This window comes from Oncorhynchus mykiss, chromosome 25 (genome assembly GCF_013265735.2).
Source record: "Oncorhynchus mykiss isolate Arlee chromosome 25, USDA_OmykA_1.1, whole genome shotgun sequence".
Lineage (NCBI taxonomy): Eukaryota > Metazoa > Chordata > Actinopteri > Salmoniformes > Salmonidae > Oncorhynchus > Oncorhynchus mykiss.
The window spans coordinates 45122999-45144389 of record NC_048589.1 but is presented as its reverse complement, the minus strand read 5'-3'; the positions used below and the strand labels follow the sequence as shown (position 1 = coordinate 45144389).

At 44.8% G+C, this 21391-nt stretch overlaps 1 protein-coding gene across 6 annotated transcripts in view; it reads left to right on the top strand.

Moving 5' to 3' along the window:
* Positions 1–4748, top strand: part of LOC110504281 (lysyl oxidase homolog 3B) — a 49214-nt gene extending 44466 nt beyond the window's left edge. For all 6 annotated transcript variants that reach the window (XM_036962591.1, XM_036962588.1, XM_036962590.1 and 3 more), the window contains 4 exons: positions 1571–1686; positions 2038–2174; positions 3121–3232; positions 3391–4748. In XM_036962591.1, the coding sequence (XP_036818486.1) occupies positions 1571–1686; positions 2038–2174; positions 3121–3232; positions 3391–3464 (439 nt within the window). In that variant the 3' untranslated portion in view covers positions 3465–4748. The remainder of the gene's footprint in view (positions 1–1570; positions 1687–2037; positions 2175–3120; positions 3233–3390) is intronic.
* Positions 4749–21391: the final 16643 nt, after the last annotated feature.

Here is a 21391-nt window from a genome sequence, read left to right as displayed (position 1 = left end):
GAGAATCCACTCTCACATAGGTACTGGTTGCAAAGGGCATCAGTGTCTTTTTTGCCAAGGCAGGATACTCTGAGCGCAGCCCTATCCAGAAATCTGACAGTGGCTTCTGATTTAAATTAGATTTTTACAGAACCGCTTGTTGCAATTTTGATGAGGCTCTCTTGATCAGATATCGGTAAGTGGACTGGAGGCAGGGCATGAAATGGATAACAAATCCAGTTGTTTGTGTCGTCCATTTTGGGAAAGTACCTGCGTAATTGCCCACCCAGCTCACTCAGGGGCTTCGCTATATCACATTTGACATTGTCCGGAAACTTGAGTTCAATGCTTATATTAGATATTAACTAATCTAATCAAATATAATATCTAATATTAACTAATCTAATATAATATATTAACTAATCTAATCTAATATCATATTAGATATTAGATTAGATTAGTTAAGGCTAAACAGTTATGAAAGATATGACAGATTTGAAAGGTGTAACACGTATGACAGGTGTAACAGATACAACAGGTATGATAGATTTGACAGGTATGACAGGTACGATAGGTACGACAGGTATGACAGGTATGACAGATGTGACAGGTATAACAGGTATGACAGATATGACAGGTATAACAGGTATGACAGGTATGACAGGTATGACAGATATGACAGGTATACCAGGTATGACAGGTATGACAGGTATACCAGGTATGACAGGTATGACATATATGACAGGTATGACAGGTATGACAGGTATACCAGGTATGACAGGTATGACATATATGACAGGTATGACAGATATGACAGGTATACCAGGTATGACAGGTATGACAGATATAACAGGTATGACAGGTATACCAGGTATGACAGGTATGACATATATGACAGGTATGACAGGTATGACAGGTATACCAGGTATGACAGGTATGACAGGTATGACAGGTATACCAGGTATGACAGGTATGACAGGTATGACAGGTATGACAGGTATACCAGGTATGACAGGTATACCAGGTATGACAGGTATACCAGGTATGACATATATGACAGGTATGACATGTATGACAGGTATACCAGGTATGACAGGTATGACAGGTATGCCATATATGACAGGTATGACAGGTATGACGGGTATACCAGGTATGACAGGTATGACAGGTATACCAGGTATGACAGGTATGACAGGTATACCAGGTATGACAGGTATACCAGGTATGACAGGTATGACAGGTATGACAGGTATGACAGGTATGACAGGTATGACAGGTATACCAGGTATACCAGGTATACCAGGTATGACAGGTATGACAGGTATGACAGGTATACCAGGTATGACAGGTATGACAGGTATACCAGGTATGACAGGTATACCAGGTATGACAGGTATGACATATATGACAGGTATGACAGGTATACCAGGTATGACAGGTATGACAGGTATACCAGGTATGACAGATATAACAGGTATGACAGATATGACAGGTATGACAGATATGACAGGTATAACAGGTATGACAGATACTGTATGACCGGTATAATAGTTTTTAATAATTCTTCACTGCTGTTGCACTCCCCATGCAGGCACTACCACAGCATGGACATCTTTACCCACTACGACCTGCTGTCATCCAATGGGACCAAGGTGGCTGAGGGACACAAGGCTTCCTTCTGTCTAGAGGACACCGAGTGTCACGAGGGTGAGTCTGGGAGGCAAACCAATCAAAACAGTCTACTGGAAGTATATTCAATCAGAACAGTCTACTACTGTCCACCCAATCAGAACAGAGTCTATTGGCGTGCCATCCAATCAGATCAGACTTCCCTAGATGGCCAGCCAATCAAATATGGCCTATTTTTGAGTGTTAAGATTAGGGATATCTTATCCAAATCCAAGTGAAACATTTTGTATCTGGTTTTGGAGGATATAGTATTTTTGGTTAAAAGTCTAATAGTTGTAAACTGTGTTCTCTAGGTATCTCTAAGTGGTAGGAGTGTATCTGTGTTCTCCAGGTATCTCTAAGAGGTAGGAGTGTATCTGTGTTCTCCAGGTATCTCTAAGCGGTATGAATGTGCTAACTTCGGAGAGCAGGGCATCACCGTGGGGTGTTGGGACCTGTATCGCCATGACATCGATTGCCAGTGGATCGACATCACCGACATCAAACCAGGAAACTACATCCTACAGGTGGACTACCATTTCTAAGAGGCTTTTTAAAAGAAATCCTGGGGAATCCGAATCAGACACATAACTTCCAAAATGTGTAACTGCACAAAGTTTTGAAATATGGCAAACTACAAATTTGAGTTGTCAAACTGTGTGAAATTCTTCTGCATTTATTCTGTCTGCATTTATTCTGTCTGCATTTATTATGTCTGTATTGATTCTGTCTGCATTTTTTCTGTCTGCATTTATTCTGTCTGTATTGATTCTGTCTGCATTTATTCTGTCTGCATGTATTCTGTCTGCATTTAGTATGTCTGCATTTATTCTGTCTGCATTTATTCTGTCAGCATGTATTCTGTCTGCATGTATTCTGTCTGCATTTATTCTGTCTGCATGTATTATGTCTGCATTTATTCTGTCTGCATTTATTCTGTCTGCGTGTATTCTGTCTGCATGTATTATGTCTGCATGTATTCTGTCTGCATTGATTCTGTCTGCATTGATTTTGTCTGCATTTATTATGTCTGCATTCATTATGTCTGCATTTATTCTGTCTGCATGTATTCTGTCTGCATGTATTCTGTCTGCATGTATTCTGTCTGCATGTATTCTGTCTGCATTTATTATGTCTGCATTTATTCTGTCTGCATTTATTCTGTCTGCGTTTATTCTGTCTGCATTGATTTTGTCTGCATTTATTCTGTCTGCATTTATTCTGTCTGCATTTATTCTGTCTGCATGCATGTATTCTGTCTGCATGTATTCTGTCTGCATGTATTCTGTCTGCATGTATTCTGTCTGCATTTATTCTTTCCCCGTTGCTTTTTCATGTACCCTTTGAAAACTCACCAAACGCCTTTAGGGGCCCGGAACCTCCAGACACACTGCAGATTATGGAGTGACAGAATTATTTTAACGTGAACTCCGTATCATTTACCTCTTGTGTTTGACGTTCAAATCCTTACAGATTGTGATCAATCCAAACTTTGAAGTGGCAGAGAGTGACTTCACCAACAACGCCATGAAATGCAACTGCAAGTACGACGGCCACCGGATCTGGCTTCACAACTGCCATATGGGTGAGGAGCTGTACACCGAGATTTGTCATGTTTTATTGAATGGTCACCAGTCTGAATAAGGTCCTATAGAGGAAATATGGTGTCATTTCAGACATACCCCTGGTTTGTTCCAGACTCTTCCGCTGCTTTCTGTCTCTGACTGTCGGTTGCCCCTACAGGTGATGCCTTCAGTGAGGAGGCAGAGAGGAAGTTTGAGAAATACCCAGGACAGCTCAACAACCAGATCTCATAATCTGCCTAGCAACACACCAATCTCATCAGACCCCCATTGTACAAATAAAAAAAGGGGGTGGCTGATGCGTCTAACCATGTTCAACAATGGGATAACCAATCACCAAACCCTCCATCACCTATCTACCTGCCAGAAACCCAATTCATTATCATATCCCAAACCAACCAACCAATCACAACCAACATCATTAAATCACAAGCAACATTCCACAGGGCAGCAGTCAGCAATTGATCTTAGACTAGGATTCAATCCGAACGCATTTTGTCGACCGATGCACATTTTAATTAAAAGGCGTTGTCTCCTGCGTTTGCAGAGACCGCATTCACGGTAAAACGCTCCGTGTGTCGGCTTCAAATGACCTTTAAAATGTCAAGCTCGCTCTACCGCGGGTCAGATTGAATCCAGGCCTTGACGGGAGGAGCTATATGGTGAATCATGTGTTGGTGTATGTTACATAGTGAATGTGTTGGTGTATGCCAGTGTTTTTGTTATTATACTTGAATACTTAGTGCTCTAAGATTATATTTTTTAACAAACTTATTTCAGATTTTGTTTTTGTTCAAACGTGAGTATATTATGCTAAATTTCACAGAAGAACAAGTCACAGAAGAACAAGTCATATGATATCATACTAGTCTTAATTCATGTTTGACTGATTGATGTCTGACGTTCAACCTTTTCATTCATGTTTTGCTAAAGTTATGAATGAAGTTGAGTTTTTTTTGTTGTCCAGTCTGTAGTTTTGAAAGGTGACCCAGAGGTGTATTCACTAGGAACCAAGCAGAAGCAAACGAAAACAGGTGAAGGACCTACCTACATTTGTCCAATATAAGCTCTTTGGTTTCGTTGCAAAACGTGTTCAGTTGTTTTGCTACGCTGTGCACTAATGAATACACCTCAGGAGAAGCCGCTCGTCCTTATTGTGCTACAAGACATCTTCATAATGACCTGAGGTATCACAGTCGAACCATCCAATGTTGTTGCATCTCCATGTAGTTCTCATAGTTCACACGTGAAGATCTATTTAGATCAAATTCAAATCTGGACCTTGAAGCCAGTTCCACTGCTTTTTTCATTCTTCCCCTTTAATCAGGGACTGATTTAGACCTGGGACACCAGCTGGGTGATTCCCCTCTAATCAGGGACTGATTTAGACCTGGGACACCAGGTGGGTGCAATTAATAATCAGAAAACCTGTAGTACTCCGGACCCTAGGGTAAACACAAATTGTAAAGTGTTGGTCCCATGTTTCATGAACTGAAATAAAAGATCCCATAAGTTGTCCATGTGCACGAAATGCTTATTTCTCTAAAATGTTGTGCACACTTTTTTTTACATCCCTGTTATTGAGAATTTCTCCTTTGCCAAGATAATCCATCTACCTGACAGGTGTGGCATATCAAGAAGCTGATTAAACAGCATGATCATTACACAGGTGCACCTTGTGCTGGGGACAATAAAAGGCCACTATAAAAGGTGCAGTTTATCACACAACACAATGCCACAGCTGTTTTAAGTTTTGAGGGAGCGTGCAATTGGCACGCTGACTTCAGGAATGTCCACCTGAGCTGTTATCAGAGAATTCTCTACCATAAGCCGCCTCCAACGTTTTAGAGAATTTGTCAGTATGTCTAACCAGTCTCACAACCGTAGACCACGCATAACCACGCCAGCCCAGGACCTCCACATCCGGCTTCCTCACCTGTGGGATCGTCTGAGACCAGCCACTTGGACAGCTGATAAAACTGTGGGTTGGCACAACCAAAGAATTTCTGCACAAACTGTCAGAAACCGTCTCAGGGAAGCTCATCTGCGTGCTCGTCGTCCTCACCGGGGTCTTGACCTGACTGCAGTTCGGCGTCGTAACCGACATCAGTGGGGAAATGCTCACCTTCGATGGCTACTAGCAATCTGGAGAAGTGTGCTCTTCACGGAGCAATCCCAGTTTCAACTGTACCGAGCAGATGTCAGACGTATGGCGTTATGTGGGCGAGCGGTGTGCTAATGTATTCCCAGTCATTTGAAATCCCTAGTTAAGGGACCTAATGAATTTATTTCAAATCTTTGAAATTGTTGAATGTTACGTTTATATTTTTGTTCGGTGTAGTTTGAATTAGTTTGTACACATACAGAACACACCAGAAAGTGAATCATATTTGTAAATGTACTTACTGCCCAGTGTTTCCAGGTCCTAAGGGAGATTATGACTGAGATAAGGAATATTCATTAGGTTATTACACATTAAACAGATACTGAATATTCATTAGGTTATTACACATTAAACGGCTAAGGAATATTCATTAGGTTATTACACATTAAACAGATACTGAATATTCATTAGGTTATTACACATTAAACGGATAAGGAATATTCATTAGGTTATTACACATTAAACAGATACTGAATATTCATTAGGTTATTACACATTAAACGGATAAGGAATATTCATTAGGTTATTACACATTAAACAGATACTGAATATTCATTAGGTTATTACACATTAAACGGATAAGGAATATTCATTAGGTTATTACACATTAAACGGCTAAGGAATATTCATTAGGTTATTACACATTAAACAGATAAGGAATATTCATTAGGTTATTACACATTAAACAGATACTGAATATTCATTAGGTTATTACACATTAAACAGATACTGAATATTCATCAGGTTATTACACATTAAACTGATAAGGAATATTCATTAGGTTATTACATATTAAACAATAGACTGACCTGACCTTTAAAACCACACAGTATTACAACATTAAACAGATGTAGCCTTTCCTATGACGACCCACTAAGAGGATATCCCTATGACTACCCACTAAGAGGATATCCCTATGACGATCCACTAAGAGGATATCCCTATGACTACCCACTAAGACGATATCCCTATGCTGGAGCCTTTCCTATGACGACCCACTAAGAGGATATCCCTATGACTACCCACTAAGAGGATATCCCTATGACGACCCACTAAGAGGATATCCCTATGACGACCCACTAAGAGGATATCCCTATGCTGGAGCCTTTCCTATGACTACCCACTAAGAGGATATCCCTATGACGACCCACTAAGAGGATATCCCTATGACTACCCACTAAGAGGATATCCCTATGACGACCCACTAAGAGGATATCCCTATGACTACCCACTAAGAGGATATCCCTATGACTACCCACTAAGACGATATCCCTATGCTGGAGCCTTTCCTATGACGACCCACTAAGAGGATATCCCTATGACGATCCACTAAGAGGATATCCCTATGACTACCCACTAAGACGATATCCCTATGCTGGAGCCTTTCCTATGACGACCCACTAAGAGGATATCCCTATGACTACCCACTAAGAGGATATCCCTATGACGACCCACTAAGAGGATATCCCTATGACTACCCACTAAGAGGATATCCCTATGCTGGAGCCTTTCCTATGACTACCCACTAAGAGGATATCCCTATGACGACCCACTAAGAGGATATCCCTATGACTACCCACTAAGAGGATATCCCTATGACGACCCACTAAGAGGATATCCCTATGACTACCCATTAAGACGATATCCCTATGCTGGAGCCTTTCCTATGACGACCCACTAAGAGGATATCCCTATGACTACCCACTAAGAGGATATCCCTATGACGATCCACTAAGAGGATATCCCTATGACTACCCACTAAGAGGATATCCCTATGACTACCCACTAAGAGGATATCCCTATGACTACCCACTAAGAGGATATCCCTATGCTGGAGCCTTTCCTGTGACGACCCACTAAGAGGATATCCCTATGACGACCCACTAAGAGGATATCCCTATGCCGGAGCCTTTTGACCGACTGAACTTAAGGTGAGCATACTGTGACGGCCCGGGGTAGAATCTCAATGGCATTTTCTTGATTTCTCGTGTCTTCTCTTCCCGCTTCCTTCTCATCCAATGGGTTTTTAGAGGTGGCAAGAGAGAGGATGCGGGGAAATCAAAGAAATGCAATAGATCTTCTGGCTTTCCCAACACCCCCTCATCCACAGGCACGGGGTCAGAAGCAGCACCTCTAGATGGAAAACAACTGTTGGTCAGGTTTGACATTAGCCTGGTCCCAGATCAGTTGTCTCCTTCTATAGCCTGGTCCCAGATCAGTTGTCTCCTTCTATAGCCTGGTCCCAGATCAGTTGTCTCCTTCTATAGCCTGGTCCCAGATCAGTTGTCTCCATCTATAGCCTGGTCCCAGATCAGTTGTCTCCATCTATAGCCTGGTCCCAGATCAGTTGTCTCATTCTATAGCCTGGTCCCAGATCAGTTGTCTCCATCTATAGCCTGGTCCCAGATCAGTTGTCTCCTTCTATAGCCTGGTCCCAGATCAGTTGTCACCTTCTATAGCCTGGTCCCAGATCAGTTGTCTCCATCTATAGCCTGGTCCCAGATCAGTTGTCTCCTTCTATAGCCTGGTCCCAGATCAGTTGTCTCCTTCTATAGCCTGGTCCCAGATCAGTTGTCTCCTTCTATATATAGCCTGGTCCCAGATCTGTTGTCTCCTTATACAGCCTGGTCCCAGATCAGTTGTCTCCTTCTATAGCCTGGTCCCAGATCAGTTGTCTCCTTATACAGCCTGGTCCCAGATCTGGTGTCCCCTTCTATATATAGCCTGGTCCCAGATCTGTTGTCTCCTTATACAGCCTGGTCCCAGATCAGTTGTCACCTTCTATACCCTGGTCCCAGATCAGTTGTCTCCTTCTATAGCCTGGTCCCTGATCAGTTGTCTCCTACTATAGCCTGGTCCCAGATCTGTTGTCTCCTACTATAGCCTGGTCCCAGATCAGTTGTCTCCTTCTATAGCCTGGTCCCAGATCAGTTGTCTCATTCTATAGCCTGGTCCCAGATCAGTTGTCTCATTCTATAGCCTGGTCCCAGATCAGTTGTCACCTTCTATAGCCTGGTCCCAGATCAGTTGTCACCTTCTATAGCCTGGTCCCAGATCAGTTGTCTCCTTCTATAGCCTGGTCCCAGATCAGTTGTCTCCTTCTATAGCCTGGTCCCAGATCAGTTGTCTCCTTCTATAGCCTGGTCCCAGATCAGTTGTCTCCTTCTATAGCCTGGTCCCAGATCAGTTGTCTCCTTCTATAGCCTGGTCCCAGATCAGTTGTCTCCTTCTATAGCCTGGTCCCAGATCAGTTGTCACCTTCTATAGCCTGGTCCCAGATCAGTTGTCTCCATCTATAGCCTGGTCCCAGATCAGTTGTCTCCTTCTATAGCCTGGTCCCAGATCAGTTGTCTCCTTCTATAGCCTGGTCCCAGATCAGTTGTCTCCTTCTATATATAGCCTGGTCCCAGATCTGTTGTCTCCTTATACAGCCTGGTCCCAGATCAGTTGTCTCCTTCTATAGCCTGGTCCCAGATCAGTTGTCTCCTTATACAGCCTGGTCCCAGATCTGGTGTCCCCTTCTATATATAGCCTGGTCCCAGATCTGTTGTCTCCTTATACAGCCTGGTCCCAGATCAGTTGTCACCTTCTATACCCTGGTCCCAGATCAGTTGTCTCCTTCTATAGCCTGGTCCCTGATCAGTTGTCTCCTACTATAGCCTGGTCCCAGATCTGTTGTCTCCTACTATAGCCTGGTCCCAGATCAGTTGTCTCCTTCTATAGCCTGGTCCCAGATCAGTTGTCTCATTCTATAGCCTGGTCCCAGATCAGTTGTCTCATTCTATAGCCTGGTCCCAGATCAGTTGTCACCTTCTATAGCCTGGTCCCAGATCAGTTGTCTCCTTCTATATATAGCCTGGTCCCAGATCTGTTGTCTCCTTATACAGCCTGGTCCCAGATCAGTTGTCTCCTTCTATAGCCTGGTCCCAGATCAGTTGTCTCCTTATACAGCCTGGTCCCAGATCTGGTGTCCCCTTCTATATATAGCCTGGTCCCAGATCTGTTGTCTCCTTATACAGCCTGGTCCCAGATCAGTTGTCACCTTCTATACCCTGGTCCCAGATCAGTTGTCTCCTTCTATAGCCTGGTCCCTGATCAGTTGTCTCCTACTATAGCCTGGTCCCAGATCTGTTGTCTCCTACTATAGCCTGGTCCCAGATCAGTTGTCTCCTTCTATAGCCTGGTCCCAGATCAGTTGTCTCATTCTATAGCCTGGTCCCAGATCAGTTGTCTCATTCTATAGCCTGGTCCCAGATCAGTTGTCACCTTCTATAGCCTGGTCCCAGATCAGTTGTCACCTTCTATAGCCTGGTCCCAGATCAGTTGTCTCCTTCTATAGCCTGGTCCCAGATCAGTTGTCTCCTTCTATAGCCTGGTCCCAGATCAGTTGTCTCCTTCTATAGCCTGGTCCCAGATCAGTTGTCTCCTTCTATAGCCTGGTCCCAGATCAGTTGTCTCCTTCTATAGCCTGGTCCCAGATCAGTTGTCTCCTTCTATAGCCTGGTCCCAGATCAGTTGTCACCTTCTATAGCCTGGTCCCAGATCAGTTGTCTCCATCTATAGCCTGGTCCCAGATCAGTTGTCTCCTTCTATAGCCTGGTCCCAGATCAGTTGTCTCCTTCTATAGCCTGGTCCCAGATCAGTTGTCTCCTTCTATATATAGCCTGGTCCCAGATCTGTTGTCTCCTTATACAGCCTGGTCCCAGATCAGTTGTCTCCTTCTATAGCCTGGTCCCAGATCAGTTGTCTCCTTATACAGCCTGGTCCCAGATCTGGTGTCCCCTTCTATATATAGCCTGGTCCCAGATCTGTTGTCTCCTTATACAGCCTGGTCCCAGATCAGTTGTCACCTTCTATACCCTGGTCCCAGATCAGTTGTCTCCTTCTATAGCCTGGTCCCTGATCAGTTGTCTCCTACTATAGCCTGGTCCCAGATCTGTTGTCTCCTACTATAGCCTGGTCCCAGATCAGTTGTCTCCTTCTATAGCCTGGTCCCAGATCAGTTGTCTCATTCTATAGCCTGGTCCCAGATCAGTTGTCTCATTCTATAGCCTGGTCCCAGATCAGTTGTCACCTTCTATAGCCTGGTCCCAGATCAGTTGTCACCTTCTATAGCCTGGTCCCAGATCAGTTGTCTCCTTCTATAGCCTGGTCCCAGATCAGTTGTCTCCTTCTATAGCCTGGTCCCAGATCAGTTGTCTCCTTCTATAGCCTGGTCCCAGATCAGTTGTCTCCTTCTATAGCCTGGTCCCAGATCAGTTGTCTCCTTCTATAGCCTGGTCCCAGATCAGTTGTCTCCTTCTGTAGCCTGGTCCCAGATCAGTTGTCTCCTTCTGTAGCCTGGTCCCAGATCAGTTGTCTCCATCTATAGCCTGGTCCCAGATCAGTTGTCTCCATCTATAGCCTGGTCCCAGATCAGTTGTCACCTTCTATAGCATGGTCCCAGATCAGTTGTCTCCTTCTATAGCCTGGTCCCAGATCAGTTGTCTCCTTCTATAGCCTGGTCCCAGATCAGTTGTCTCCTTCTGTAGCCTGGTCCCAGATCAGTTGTCTCCATCTATAGCCTGGTCCCAGATCAGTTGTCTCCTTCTATAGCCTGGTCCCAGATCAGTTGTCACCTTCTATAGCCTGGTCCCAGATCAGATGTGACTCCTTCTATAGCCTGGTCCCAGATCAGTTGTCACCTTCTATAGCCTGGTCCCAGATCAGATGTGACTCCTTCTATAGCCTGTTCCCAGATCAGTTGTCGCCATCTATATCCTGGCCCAGATCAGTTGTCTCCATCTATATCCTGGTCCCAGATCAGTTTGTGCTCTTGCCAACTCCATTGCCGTCATTGATAAGCATTCAAGACGTTACATTGTGGAGAATGTTCCCCAGTGAACCTCCTGATGATCACGAAGAGTTAAACGTTGACATATGGTTGCATCAGTCAGTCAGAGTGGAGTGAAGTAACGTTGTTTAACAACCTTGTTGTGAATAAGTCACACCTCTTCGTAGATCCATACGGATCCACAACTCTTCATTTTAGAGACCCACTGATTTATAAAAACGCGGTCATAAAACAACGGTTGTAATATTAACACACTAACGGTAGGAAGAATGACAATGTTTATCTGATGTCATCAAGTACAAGCCCAGTTGATCACGTGTAGCAACTAGAAACAGCGCCACCCTCAGGCACTCCAGGTAAGTGCATGTACAAGCACGACATCTTTCTTCAGATCATTTTTTTAACATTGAACATCTCAACACGTATCAACAATTTTTTACCTCAACACAACTGTCAATACATGGCCGATGTATTTTCCAATGCCTTTTTAATAAAAAATGTTTAACCCTTTGTTTGAATTATATAAAGTCTGACAGACTAAAAGTCAAATAATATTTGTATTTGTATTTATTATGGATCCTCATTAGTTCCTGCCAAGGCAGCAGCTACTCTTCCTGGGGTTTATTATGGATCCCCTTTAGTTCCTGTCAAGGCAGCAGCTACTCTTCCTGGGGTTTATTATGGATCCCCTTTAGTTCCTGTCAAGGCAGCAGCTACTCTTCCTGGGGTTTATTATGGATCCCCTTTAGTTCCTGTCAAGGCAGCAGCTACTCTTCCTTGGATTTATTATGGATCCCCATTAGTTCCTGTCAAGGCAGCAGCTACTCTTCCTGGGATTTATTATGGATCCCCATTAGTTCCTGTCAAGGCAGCAGCTACTCTTCCTGGGGTTTATTATGGATCCCCATTAGTTCCTGTCAAGGCAGCAGCTACTCTTCCTGGGATTTATTATGGATCCCCATTAGTTCCTGTCAAGGCAGCAGCTACTCTTCCTGGGGTTTATTATGGATCCCCATTAGTTCCTGACAAGGCAGCAGCTACTCTTCCTGGGGTTTATTATGGATCTCCATTAGTTCCTGCCAAGGCAGCAGCTACTCTTCCTGGGGTTTATTATGGATCCCCATTAGTTCCTGACAAGGCAGCTGCGACTCTTCCTGGGGTTTATTATGGATCCCCATTAGTTCCTGCCAAGGCAGCAGCTACTCTTCCTGGGGTTTATTTTGGATCCCCATTAGTTCCTGCCAAGGCAGCAGCTACTCTTCCTGGGGTTTATTATGGATCCCCATTAGTTCCTGCCAAGGCAGCAGCTACTCTTCCTGGGATTTATTATGGATCCCCATTAGTTCCTGCCAAGGCAGCTGCTACTCTTCCTGGGGTTTGTTATGGATCCCCATTAGTTCCTGCCAAGGCAGCAGCTACTCTTCCTGGGGTTTATTATGGATCCCCTTTAGTTCCTGTCAAGTCAGCAGCTACTCTTCCTGGGGTTTATTATGGATCCCCTTTAGTTCCTGTCAAGGCAGCAGCTACTCTTCCTGGGGGTTTATTATGGATCCCCATTAGTTCCTGTCAAGGCAGCAGCTACTCTTCCTGGGATTTATTATGGATCCCCATTAGTTCCTGTCAAGGCAGCAGCTACTCTTCCTGGGATTTATTATGGATCCCCATTAGTTCCTGTCAAGGCAGCAGCTACTCTTCCTGGGGTTTATTATGGATCCCCATTAGTTCCTGCCAAGGCAGCAGCTACTCTTCCTGGGGTTTATTATGGATCCCCATTAGTTCCTGTCAAGTCAGCAGCTACTCTTCCTGGGGTTTATTATGGATCCCCATTAGTTCCTGTCAAGGCAGCAGCTACTCTTCCTTGGATTTATTATGGATCCCCATTAGTTCCTGTCAAGGCAGCAGCTACTCTTCCTGGGATTTATTATGGATCCCCATTAGTTCCTGTCAAGGCAGCAGCTACTCTTCCTGGGGTTTATTATGGATCCCCATTAGTTCCTGTCAAGGCAGCAGCTACTCTTCCTGGGATTTATTATGGATCCCCATTAGTTCCTGTCAAGGCAGCAGCTACTCTTCCTGGGGTTTATTATGGATCCCCATTAGTTCCTGACAAGGCAGCAGCTACTCTTCCTGGGGTTTATTATGGATCTCCATTAGTTCCTGCCAAGGCAGCAGCTACTCTTCCTGGGGTTTATTATGGATCCCCATTAGTTCCTGACAAGGCAGCTGCGACTCTTCCTGGGGTTTATTATGGATCCCCATTAGTTCCTGCCAAGGCAGCAGCTACTCTTCCTGGGGTTTATTTTGGATCCCCATTAGTTCCTGCCAAGGCAGCAGCTACTCTTCCTGGGGTTTATTATGGATCCCCATTAGTTCCTGCCAAGGCAGCAGCTACTCTTCCTGGGATTTATTATGGATCCCCATTAGTTCCTGCCAAGGCAGCTGCTACTCTTCCTGGGGTTTGTTATGGATCCCCATTAGTTCCTGCCAAGGCAGCAGCTACTCTTCCTGGTGTTTATTATGGATCCCCATTAAAGGCAGCAGCTACTCTTCCTGGGGTTTATAATGGATCCCCATTAGTTCCTGACAAGGCAGCAGCTACTCTTCCTGGGGTTTATTATGGATCCCCATTAGTTCCTGCCAAGGCAGCAGCTACTCTTCCTGGGGTTTATTATGGATCCCCATTAGTTCCTGTCAAGGCAGCAGCTACTCTTCCTGGGGTTTATTATGGATCCCCATTAGTTCCTGCCAAGGCAGCAGCTACTCTTCCTGGGGTTTATTATGAATCCCCATTAGTTCCTGCCAAGGCAGCAGCTACTCTTCCTGGGGTTTATTATGAATCCCCATTAGTTCCTGCCAAGGCAGCAGCTACTCTTCCTGGGGTTTATTATGGATCCCCATTAAAAGCAGCAGCTACTCTTCCTGGGGTTTATTATGGATCCCCATTAGTTCCTGACAAGGCAGCAGCTACTCTTCCTGGGGTTTATTATGGATCCCCATTAGTTCCTGACAAGGCAGCAGCTACTCTTCCTGGGGTTTATTATGGATCCCCATTAGTTCCTGCCAAGGCAGCAGCTACTCTTCCTGGGATTTATTATGGATCCCCATTAGTTCCTGCCAAGGCAGCAGCTACTCTTCCTGGGGTTTATTATGGATCCCCATTAGTTCCTGCCAAGGCAGCAGCTACTCTTCCTGGGGTTTATTATGGATCCCCATTAGTTCCTTCCAAGGCAGCAGCTACTCTTCCTGGGGTTTATTATGGATCCCCATTAGTTCCTGTCAAGGCAGCAGCTACTCTTCTTGGGGTTTATCATGGATCCCCATTAGTTCCTGCCAAGGCAGCATCTACTCTTCCTGGGGTTTATTATGGATCCCCATTAGTTCCTGCCAAGGCAGCAGCTACTCTTCCTGGGGTTTATTATGGATCCCCATTAGTTCCTGACAAGGCAGCAGCTACTCTTCATGGGGTTTATTATGGATCTCCATTAGTTCCTGCCAAGGCAGCAGCTACTCTTCCTGGGGTCCAGCAAAATTAATGCAGTTTATGCAATTCGAAAATCATTACAATACAATCACAGATTTCACAACACACTGTGTGCCCTCAGGCCCCTACATAGTCTATTCTGGACTTGGGGAATGTGAAGAGACCTCTGGTGGCATGTCTTGTGGGGTATGAATGGGTGTCTGAGCTGTGTGCCGGTAGTTTAAACAGACCTTTGGTGGCATGTCTTGTGGGGTATGAATGGGTGTCTGAGCTGTGTGCCGGTAGTTTAAACAGACCTCTGGTGGCATGTCTTGTGGGGTATGAATGGGTGTCTGAGCTTTGTGCTAGTAGTTTAAACAGACCTCTGGTGACATGTCTTGTGGGGTATGAATGGGTGTCTGAGCTGTGTGCCGGTAGTTTAAACAGACCTCTGGTGACATGTCTTGTGGGGTATGAATGGGTGTCTGAGCTGTGTGCCGGTAGTTTAAACAGACCTCTGGTGGCATGTCTTGTGGGGTATGAATGGGTGTCTGAGCTGTGTGCCGGTAGTTTAAACAGACCTCTGGTGACATGTCTTGTGGGGTATGAATGGGCGTCTGAGCTGTGTGCTAGTAGTTTAAACAGACCTCAGGTGGCATGTCTTGTTGATAGTGTTGTTAAGAAGGTAGAAACTAGGGCCTGTAGGACCTGCCTTGTTGATAGTGTTGTTAAGAAGGTAGAAACTAGGGCCTGTAGGACCTGCCTTGTTGATAGTGCTGTTAAGAAGGTAGAAACTAGGGCCTGTAGGACCTGCCTTGTTGATAGTGTTGTTAAGAAGGTAGAAACTAGGGCCTGTAGGACCTGCCTTGTTGATAGTGTTGTTAAGAAGGTAGAAACTAGGGCCTGTAGGACCTGCCTTGTTGATAGTGTTGTTAAGAAGGTAGAAACTAGGGCCTGTCGGACCTTCCTTGTTGATAGTGTTGTTAAGAAGGTAGAAACTAGGGCCTGTAGGACCTGCCTTGTTGATAGTGTTGTTAAGAAGGTAGAAACTAGGGCCTGTAGGACCTGCCTTGTTGATAGTGTTGTTAAGAAGGTAGAAACTAGGGCCTGTAGGACCTGCCTTGTTGATAGTGTTGTTAAGAAGGTAAAAACTAGGGCCTGTAGGACTTGCCTTGTTGATAGTGTTGTTAAGAAGGTAGAAACTAGGGCCTGTAGGACCTGCCTTGTTGATAGTGCTGTTAAGAAGGTAGAAACTAGGGGCTGTAGGACCTGTCTTGTTGATAGTGTTGTTAAGAAGGTAGAAACTAGGGCCTGTAGGACCTGCCTTGTTGATAGTGCTGTTAAGAAGGTAGAAACTAGGGCCTGTAGGACCTGCCTTGCTGATAGTGTTGTTAAGAAGGTAGAAACTAGAGCCTGTAGGACCTGCCTTGTTGATAGTGTTGTTAAGAAGGTAGAAACTAGGGCCTGTAGGACCTGCCTTGTTGATAGTGTTGTTAAGAAGGTAGAAACTAGGGCCTGTAGGACCTGCCTTGTTGATAGTGTTGTTAAGAAGGTAGAAACTAGGGCCTGTAGGACCTGCCTTGTTGATAGTGTTGTTAAGAAGGTAGAAACTAGGGCCTGTAGGATCTGCCTTGTTGATAGTGCTGTTAAGAAGGTAGAAACTAGGGCCTGTAGGACCTGCCTTGTTGATAGTGTTGTTAAGAAGGTAGAAACTAGGGCCTGTAGGACCTGCCTTGTTGATAGTGCTGTTAAGAAGGTAGAAACTAGGACCTGTAGGACCTGCCTTGTTGATAGTGCTGTTAAGAAGGTAGAAACTAGGGCCTGTAGGACCTGCCTTGTTGATAGTGTTGTTAAGAAGGTAGAAACTAGGGCCTGTAGGACCTGCCTTGTTGATAGTGTTGTTAAGAAGGTAGAAACTAGGGCCTGTAGGACCTGCCTTGTTGATAGTGCTGTTAAGAAGGTAGAAACTAGGGCCTGTAGGACCTGCCTTGTTGATAGTGTTGTTAAGAAGGTAGAGCAGCGCTTTATTATGGACAGACTTCTCCCCATCTTATCTACTGTTGTATCAATATGTTTTGACCATGACAGTTCAGGGTTACAATCCAGGGTTACCCCAAGAAGTTTAGTCTCCTCAATTTGCTCAATTTCCACATTATTCATTACAAGATTTAGTCGTGGTTTAGGGTTTAGTGAGTGATTTGTCCCAAATACAACGCATTTTAATAGTTAGGACTAACTTATTCCTTGCCACCCACTCTGAATCTAACTGCATCTCTTTGTTAAGTGTTGCAGTCATTTCAGTCGCTGTGGTAGCTGACGTCTATAGTGTTGAGTCATCCACATTCATACTCTTTATCCACATTATAGCAGGGGGTGTAAAGCCATGACACAAACGTTTTTCCAGCAGCAGACTGTGATCAATAATGTCAAAAGCTGCACTGAAGTCTAACAAAACAGCCCCCACAATCATTTTATCATCAATTTCTCTCAGCCAATCATCAGTCATTTGTGTAAGTGTTGTGCTTGTTGAATGTCCTTCCCTATCAGCATGCTGAAAGTCTGTTGTCAATTTGTTTACTGTAAAATAGCATTGTTTCTGGTCAAACACCATTTTTCCCAGAAGTTTACTCAGGGTTGGTAACAGGCTGATTGGTCGGCTATTTGAGCCAGTAAAAGGTGCTTTACCATTCGTAGGTATAGGAATAACTTCAGCTTCCCTCCAGGCCTGAGGGCACACGCTCTCTAGTAGCCTTCAATTGAAGATGTGGCAATAAGGTCTGCTATTATGCTCAGTCATTTTCCATCCAGCTTGTCCAGACCCCGGTGGCTTTCACACATATTATCCAGATACTGACTGTTAGCACTTGGTGGTCTATAGCAGCTTCCCACAAAAATAGGCTTTAGGTGAGGCAGATGAACCTCTAGCCGTGTTACTTCAACAGTGTAACAGTATATATCAGGGTTTTCAGTTCTGGTAGCGTTTTTACCATTTTGTTAGGTCATCCATAACAAGTTGATGTCCCTGGTTTGTCTGTGGAAACTTTGTTGCTTTTCACTGTTTGTTTTGGTGTTGAAGCTGCAGAACACGCAGGTGAGTAGTTTCCTTCCAGGCGGGTCAGTTGTTTCAGGTTCTCTTTCCACAGGATGAGGTAAGTCCAGAATGGTTTCTGAGTGTCTCTCTGGGGGTGTTGTTCATGTGTTTAACAGGGCCTGAGTGTCATACAGCCTCTAAAAGGGCCTGAGTGTCATACAGCCTCTAAAAGGCCTGAGTGTCATACAGCCTCTAAAAGGCCTGAGTGTCATACAGCCTCTAAAAGGCCTGCGTGTCATACAGCCTCTAAAAGGCCTGCGTGTCATACAGCCTCTAAAAGGCCTGTGTGTCATACATCCTCTAAAGGCCTGAGTGTCATACAGCCTCTAAAAGGGCCTGAGTGTCATACAGCCTCTAAAAGGGCCTGAGTGTCATACAGCCTCTAAAAGGGCCTGAGTGTCATACAGCCTCTAAAAGGCCTGCGTGTCATACAGCCTCTAAAAGGCCTGCGTGTCATACACCCGGATCTGCAGCCCCGGCCTCCTGGTCTTCTCTTCAATGCGATTGACGGGGGGTTTGGGGCCCGGTCCGGTATTTGCAGTAAATCCTTTGCGGCCGACTCGTTAAAAGAACAAAAAATCTTCATCCAGTTGGAGGCGAGTAATCGCTGTTCTGACATCCAGAAGCTCTTTTCATGGAGCAGAAACATTACGTACAACATCTCCTCCGGCGCCATTATAATAATTATAATGATTTAAAGCCACATGACTCGCAATAAAGTAGTAGAGAGGATCAATCGGGAAGAAACAATGATTTATTACATAACATTCTCATTGTGACCTTGACAGATGAGAAGTCCATAGATTGAAGTTGTACAGCACTATCATAACCTGTAAACCCCCATAACCAAACTGGTGGAAACATGGGTAATTGTGCCAGGAAACTGTTCATCACACACATAGTGTGTGCCTGTGATTATTATTATTTGACCCTGCTGGTCATTTATGAACATTTGAACATCTTGGCCATGTTCTGTTATAATCTCCACCCGGCACGGCCAGAAGAGGACTGGCCCACCCCTCATACCCTGGTTCCTCTCTAGGTTTCTTCCTAGGTTCTGGCCTTTCTAGGGAGTTTTTCCTAGCCACCGTGCTTCTACACCTGCATTGCTGTTTGGGGTTTTAGGCTGGGTTTCTGTACAGTTTCTGTACAGCACAGAGATATCAGCTGATGTACGAAGGGCTATATAAATACATTTGATTTGATAGTAGGCTGTCGTTTTTTAAGGGTTGAGTTCCTGTCCGAATACATCGCAGACAGGCCCTGCATGACAGATATTACAACACATATGAAAAGGTATTTAACAAATCATGGCTGTATTCACTAGGAACCAAACAGAATTAAATGGAAGCGAAGGAAACAGGGAGGGACCTACCTGAATTTGTCTAATAGAAACTAGGTTTGTGAATGGTCAGGGGCCTCACGATACGATATTATCGCCATAGTGAGGGAGGGACCTTGCCAAACATATTGGTCACGATACGATCACCATAGTGAGGGACCTTGCCAAACATATTGGTCACGATACGATCGCCATAGTGAGGGAGGGACCTTGCCAAACATATTGGTCACGATACGATCACCATAGTGAGGGACCTTGCCAAACATATTGGTCACGATACGATCGCCATAGTGAGGGACCTTGCCAAACATATTGGTCACGATATTATCGCCATAGTGAGGGACCTTGCCAAACATATTGGTCACGATACGATCACCATAGTGAGGGACCTTGCCAAACATATTGGTCACGATACGATCGCCATAGTGAGGGACCTTGCCAAACATATTGGTCACGATATTATCGCCATAGTGAGTGAGGGACCTTGCCAAACATATTGGTCACGATACGATATTATCACCATAGTGAGGGAGGGACCTTGCCAAACATATTGGTCACGATACGATATTATCACCATAGTGAGTGAGGGACCTTGCCAAACATATTGGTCACGATATTATCGCCATAGTGAGGGAGGGACCTTGCCAAACATATTGGTCACGATATTATCGCCATAGTGAGGGAGGGACCTTGCCAAACATATTGGTCACGATATTATCGCCATAGTGAGGGAGGGACCTTGCCAAACATATTGGTCACGATACGATCACCATAGTGAGGGAGGGACCTTGCCAAACATATTGGTCACGATACGATCACCATAGTGAGGGAGGGACCTTGCCAAACATATTGGTCACGATACGATATTATCGCCATAGTGAGGGACCTTGCCAAACATATTGGTCACGATACGATCACCATAGTGAGGGACCTTGCCAAACATATTGGTCACGATACGATCACCATAGTGAGGGAGGGACCTTGCCAAACATATTGGTCACGATACGATATTATCGCCATAGTGAGGGACCTTGCCAAACATATTGGTCACGATACGATCACCATAGTGAGGGACCTTGCCAAACATATTGGTCTCGATACGATCACCATAGGGAGGGAGGGACCTTGCCAAACATATTGGTCACGATACGATATTATCACCATAGTGAGGGACCTTGCCAAACATATTGGTCACGATACGATCACCATAGGGAGGGAGGGACCTTGCCAAACATATTGGTCACGATACGATATTATCACCATAGGGAGGGACCTTGCCAAACATATTGGTCACGATACGATCACCATAGGGAGGGAGGGACCTTGCCAAACATATTGGTCACGATACGATATTATCACCATAGGGAGGGACCTTGCCAAACATATTGGTCACGATACGATCACCATAGTGAGGGAGGGACCTTGCCAAACATATTGGTCACGATACGATCACCATAGTGAGGGAGGGACCTTGCCAAACATATTGGTCACGATACGATCACCATAGGGAGGGAGGGACCTTGCCAAACATATTGGTCACGATACGATACGATCGCCATAGTGAGGGAGGGACCTTGCCAAACATATTGGTCTCTGTATGTCTGCTGCCGAGGCAAGAGAGAACATTAGAAAAACACGTTTTTTTTAATAAATTGGAAATAAAGATGGAGAAGATGGAGAGAAAGCTACAGGATGAACGGAGTTCTGAGGCAACTTACAGGCCTTTTACAGTAACGCTATACAGCGAGTGTACAAAACATTAAGAACACCTTCCTAATATTGAGTTGCCCTCAGAGCAGCCTCAATTCGTCGGGGCATGGACTCTACAAGGTGTCGAAAGTGTTCCACAGGGATGCTGGCCCCATGTTGACTCTAATCCCGGTCTCAAGTGTCTCAAGGCTTAAAAGTCCTCCTTTAACCCGTGTCCTCCCATCTACACTGATTGAAGTGGATTTAACAAGTGACATCAATAAGGGATCATAGCTTTCACCTGGATTCACCTGGTCAGTCTATGTCAATGAAAGAGTAGGTGTTCCTAATGTTTTGTACACTGTGTAATATCATCAAAAATAACATTGCGATACGTAACTATCGATTCCACCTCCCCCCCCCCATTACTAACATAAACGCCACAATTTGCTAGGGCTTGGACAAATGACTACACCCCAGCTAACCACATCATGGTTGAGCAAGACATTTTCTAGATAAAGGATAAGTAGCAAGTTGTTTTTAAACGTGTCCATGCTTTTCTCCGCTGACAAAACAACAGCT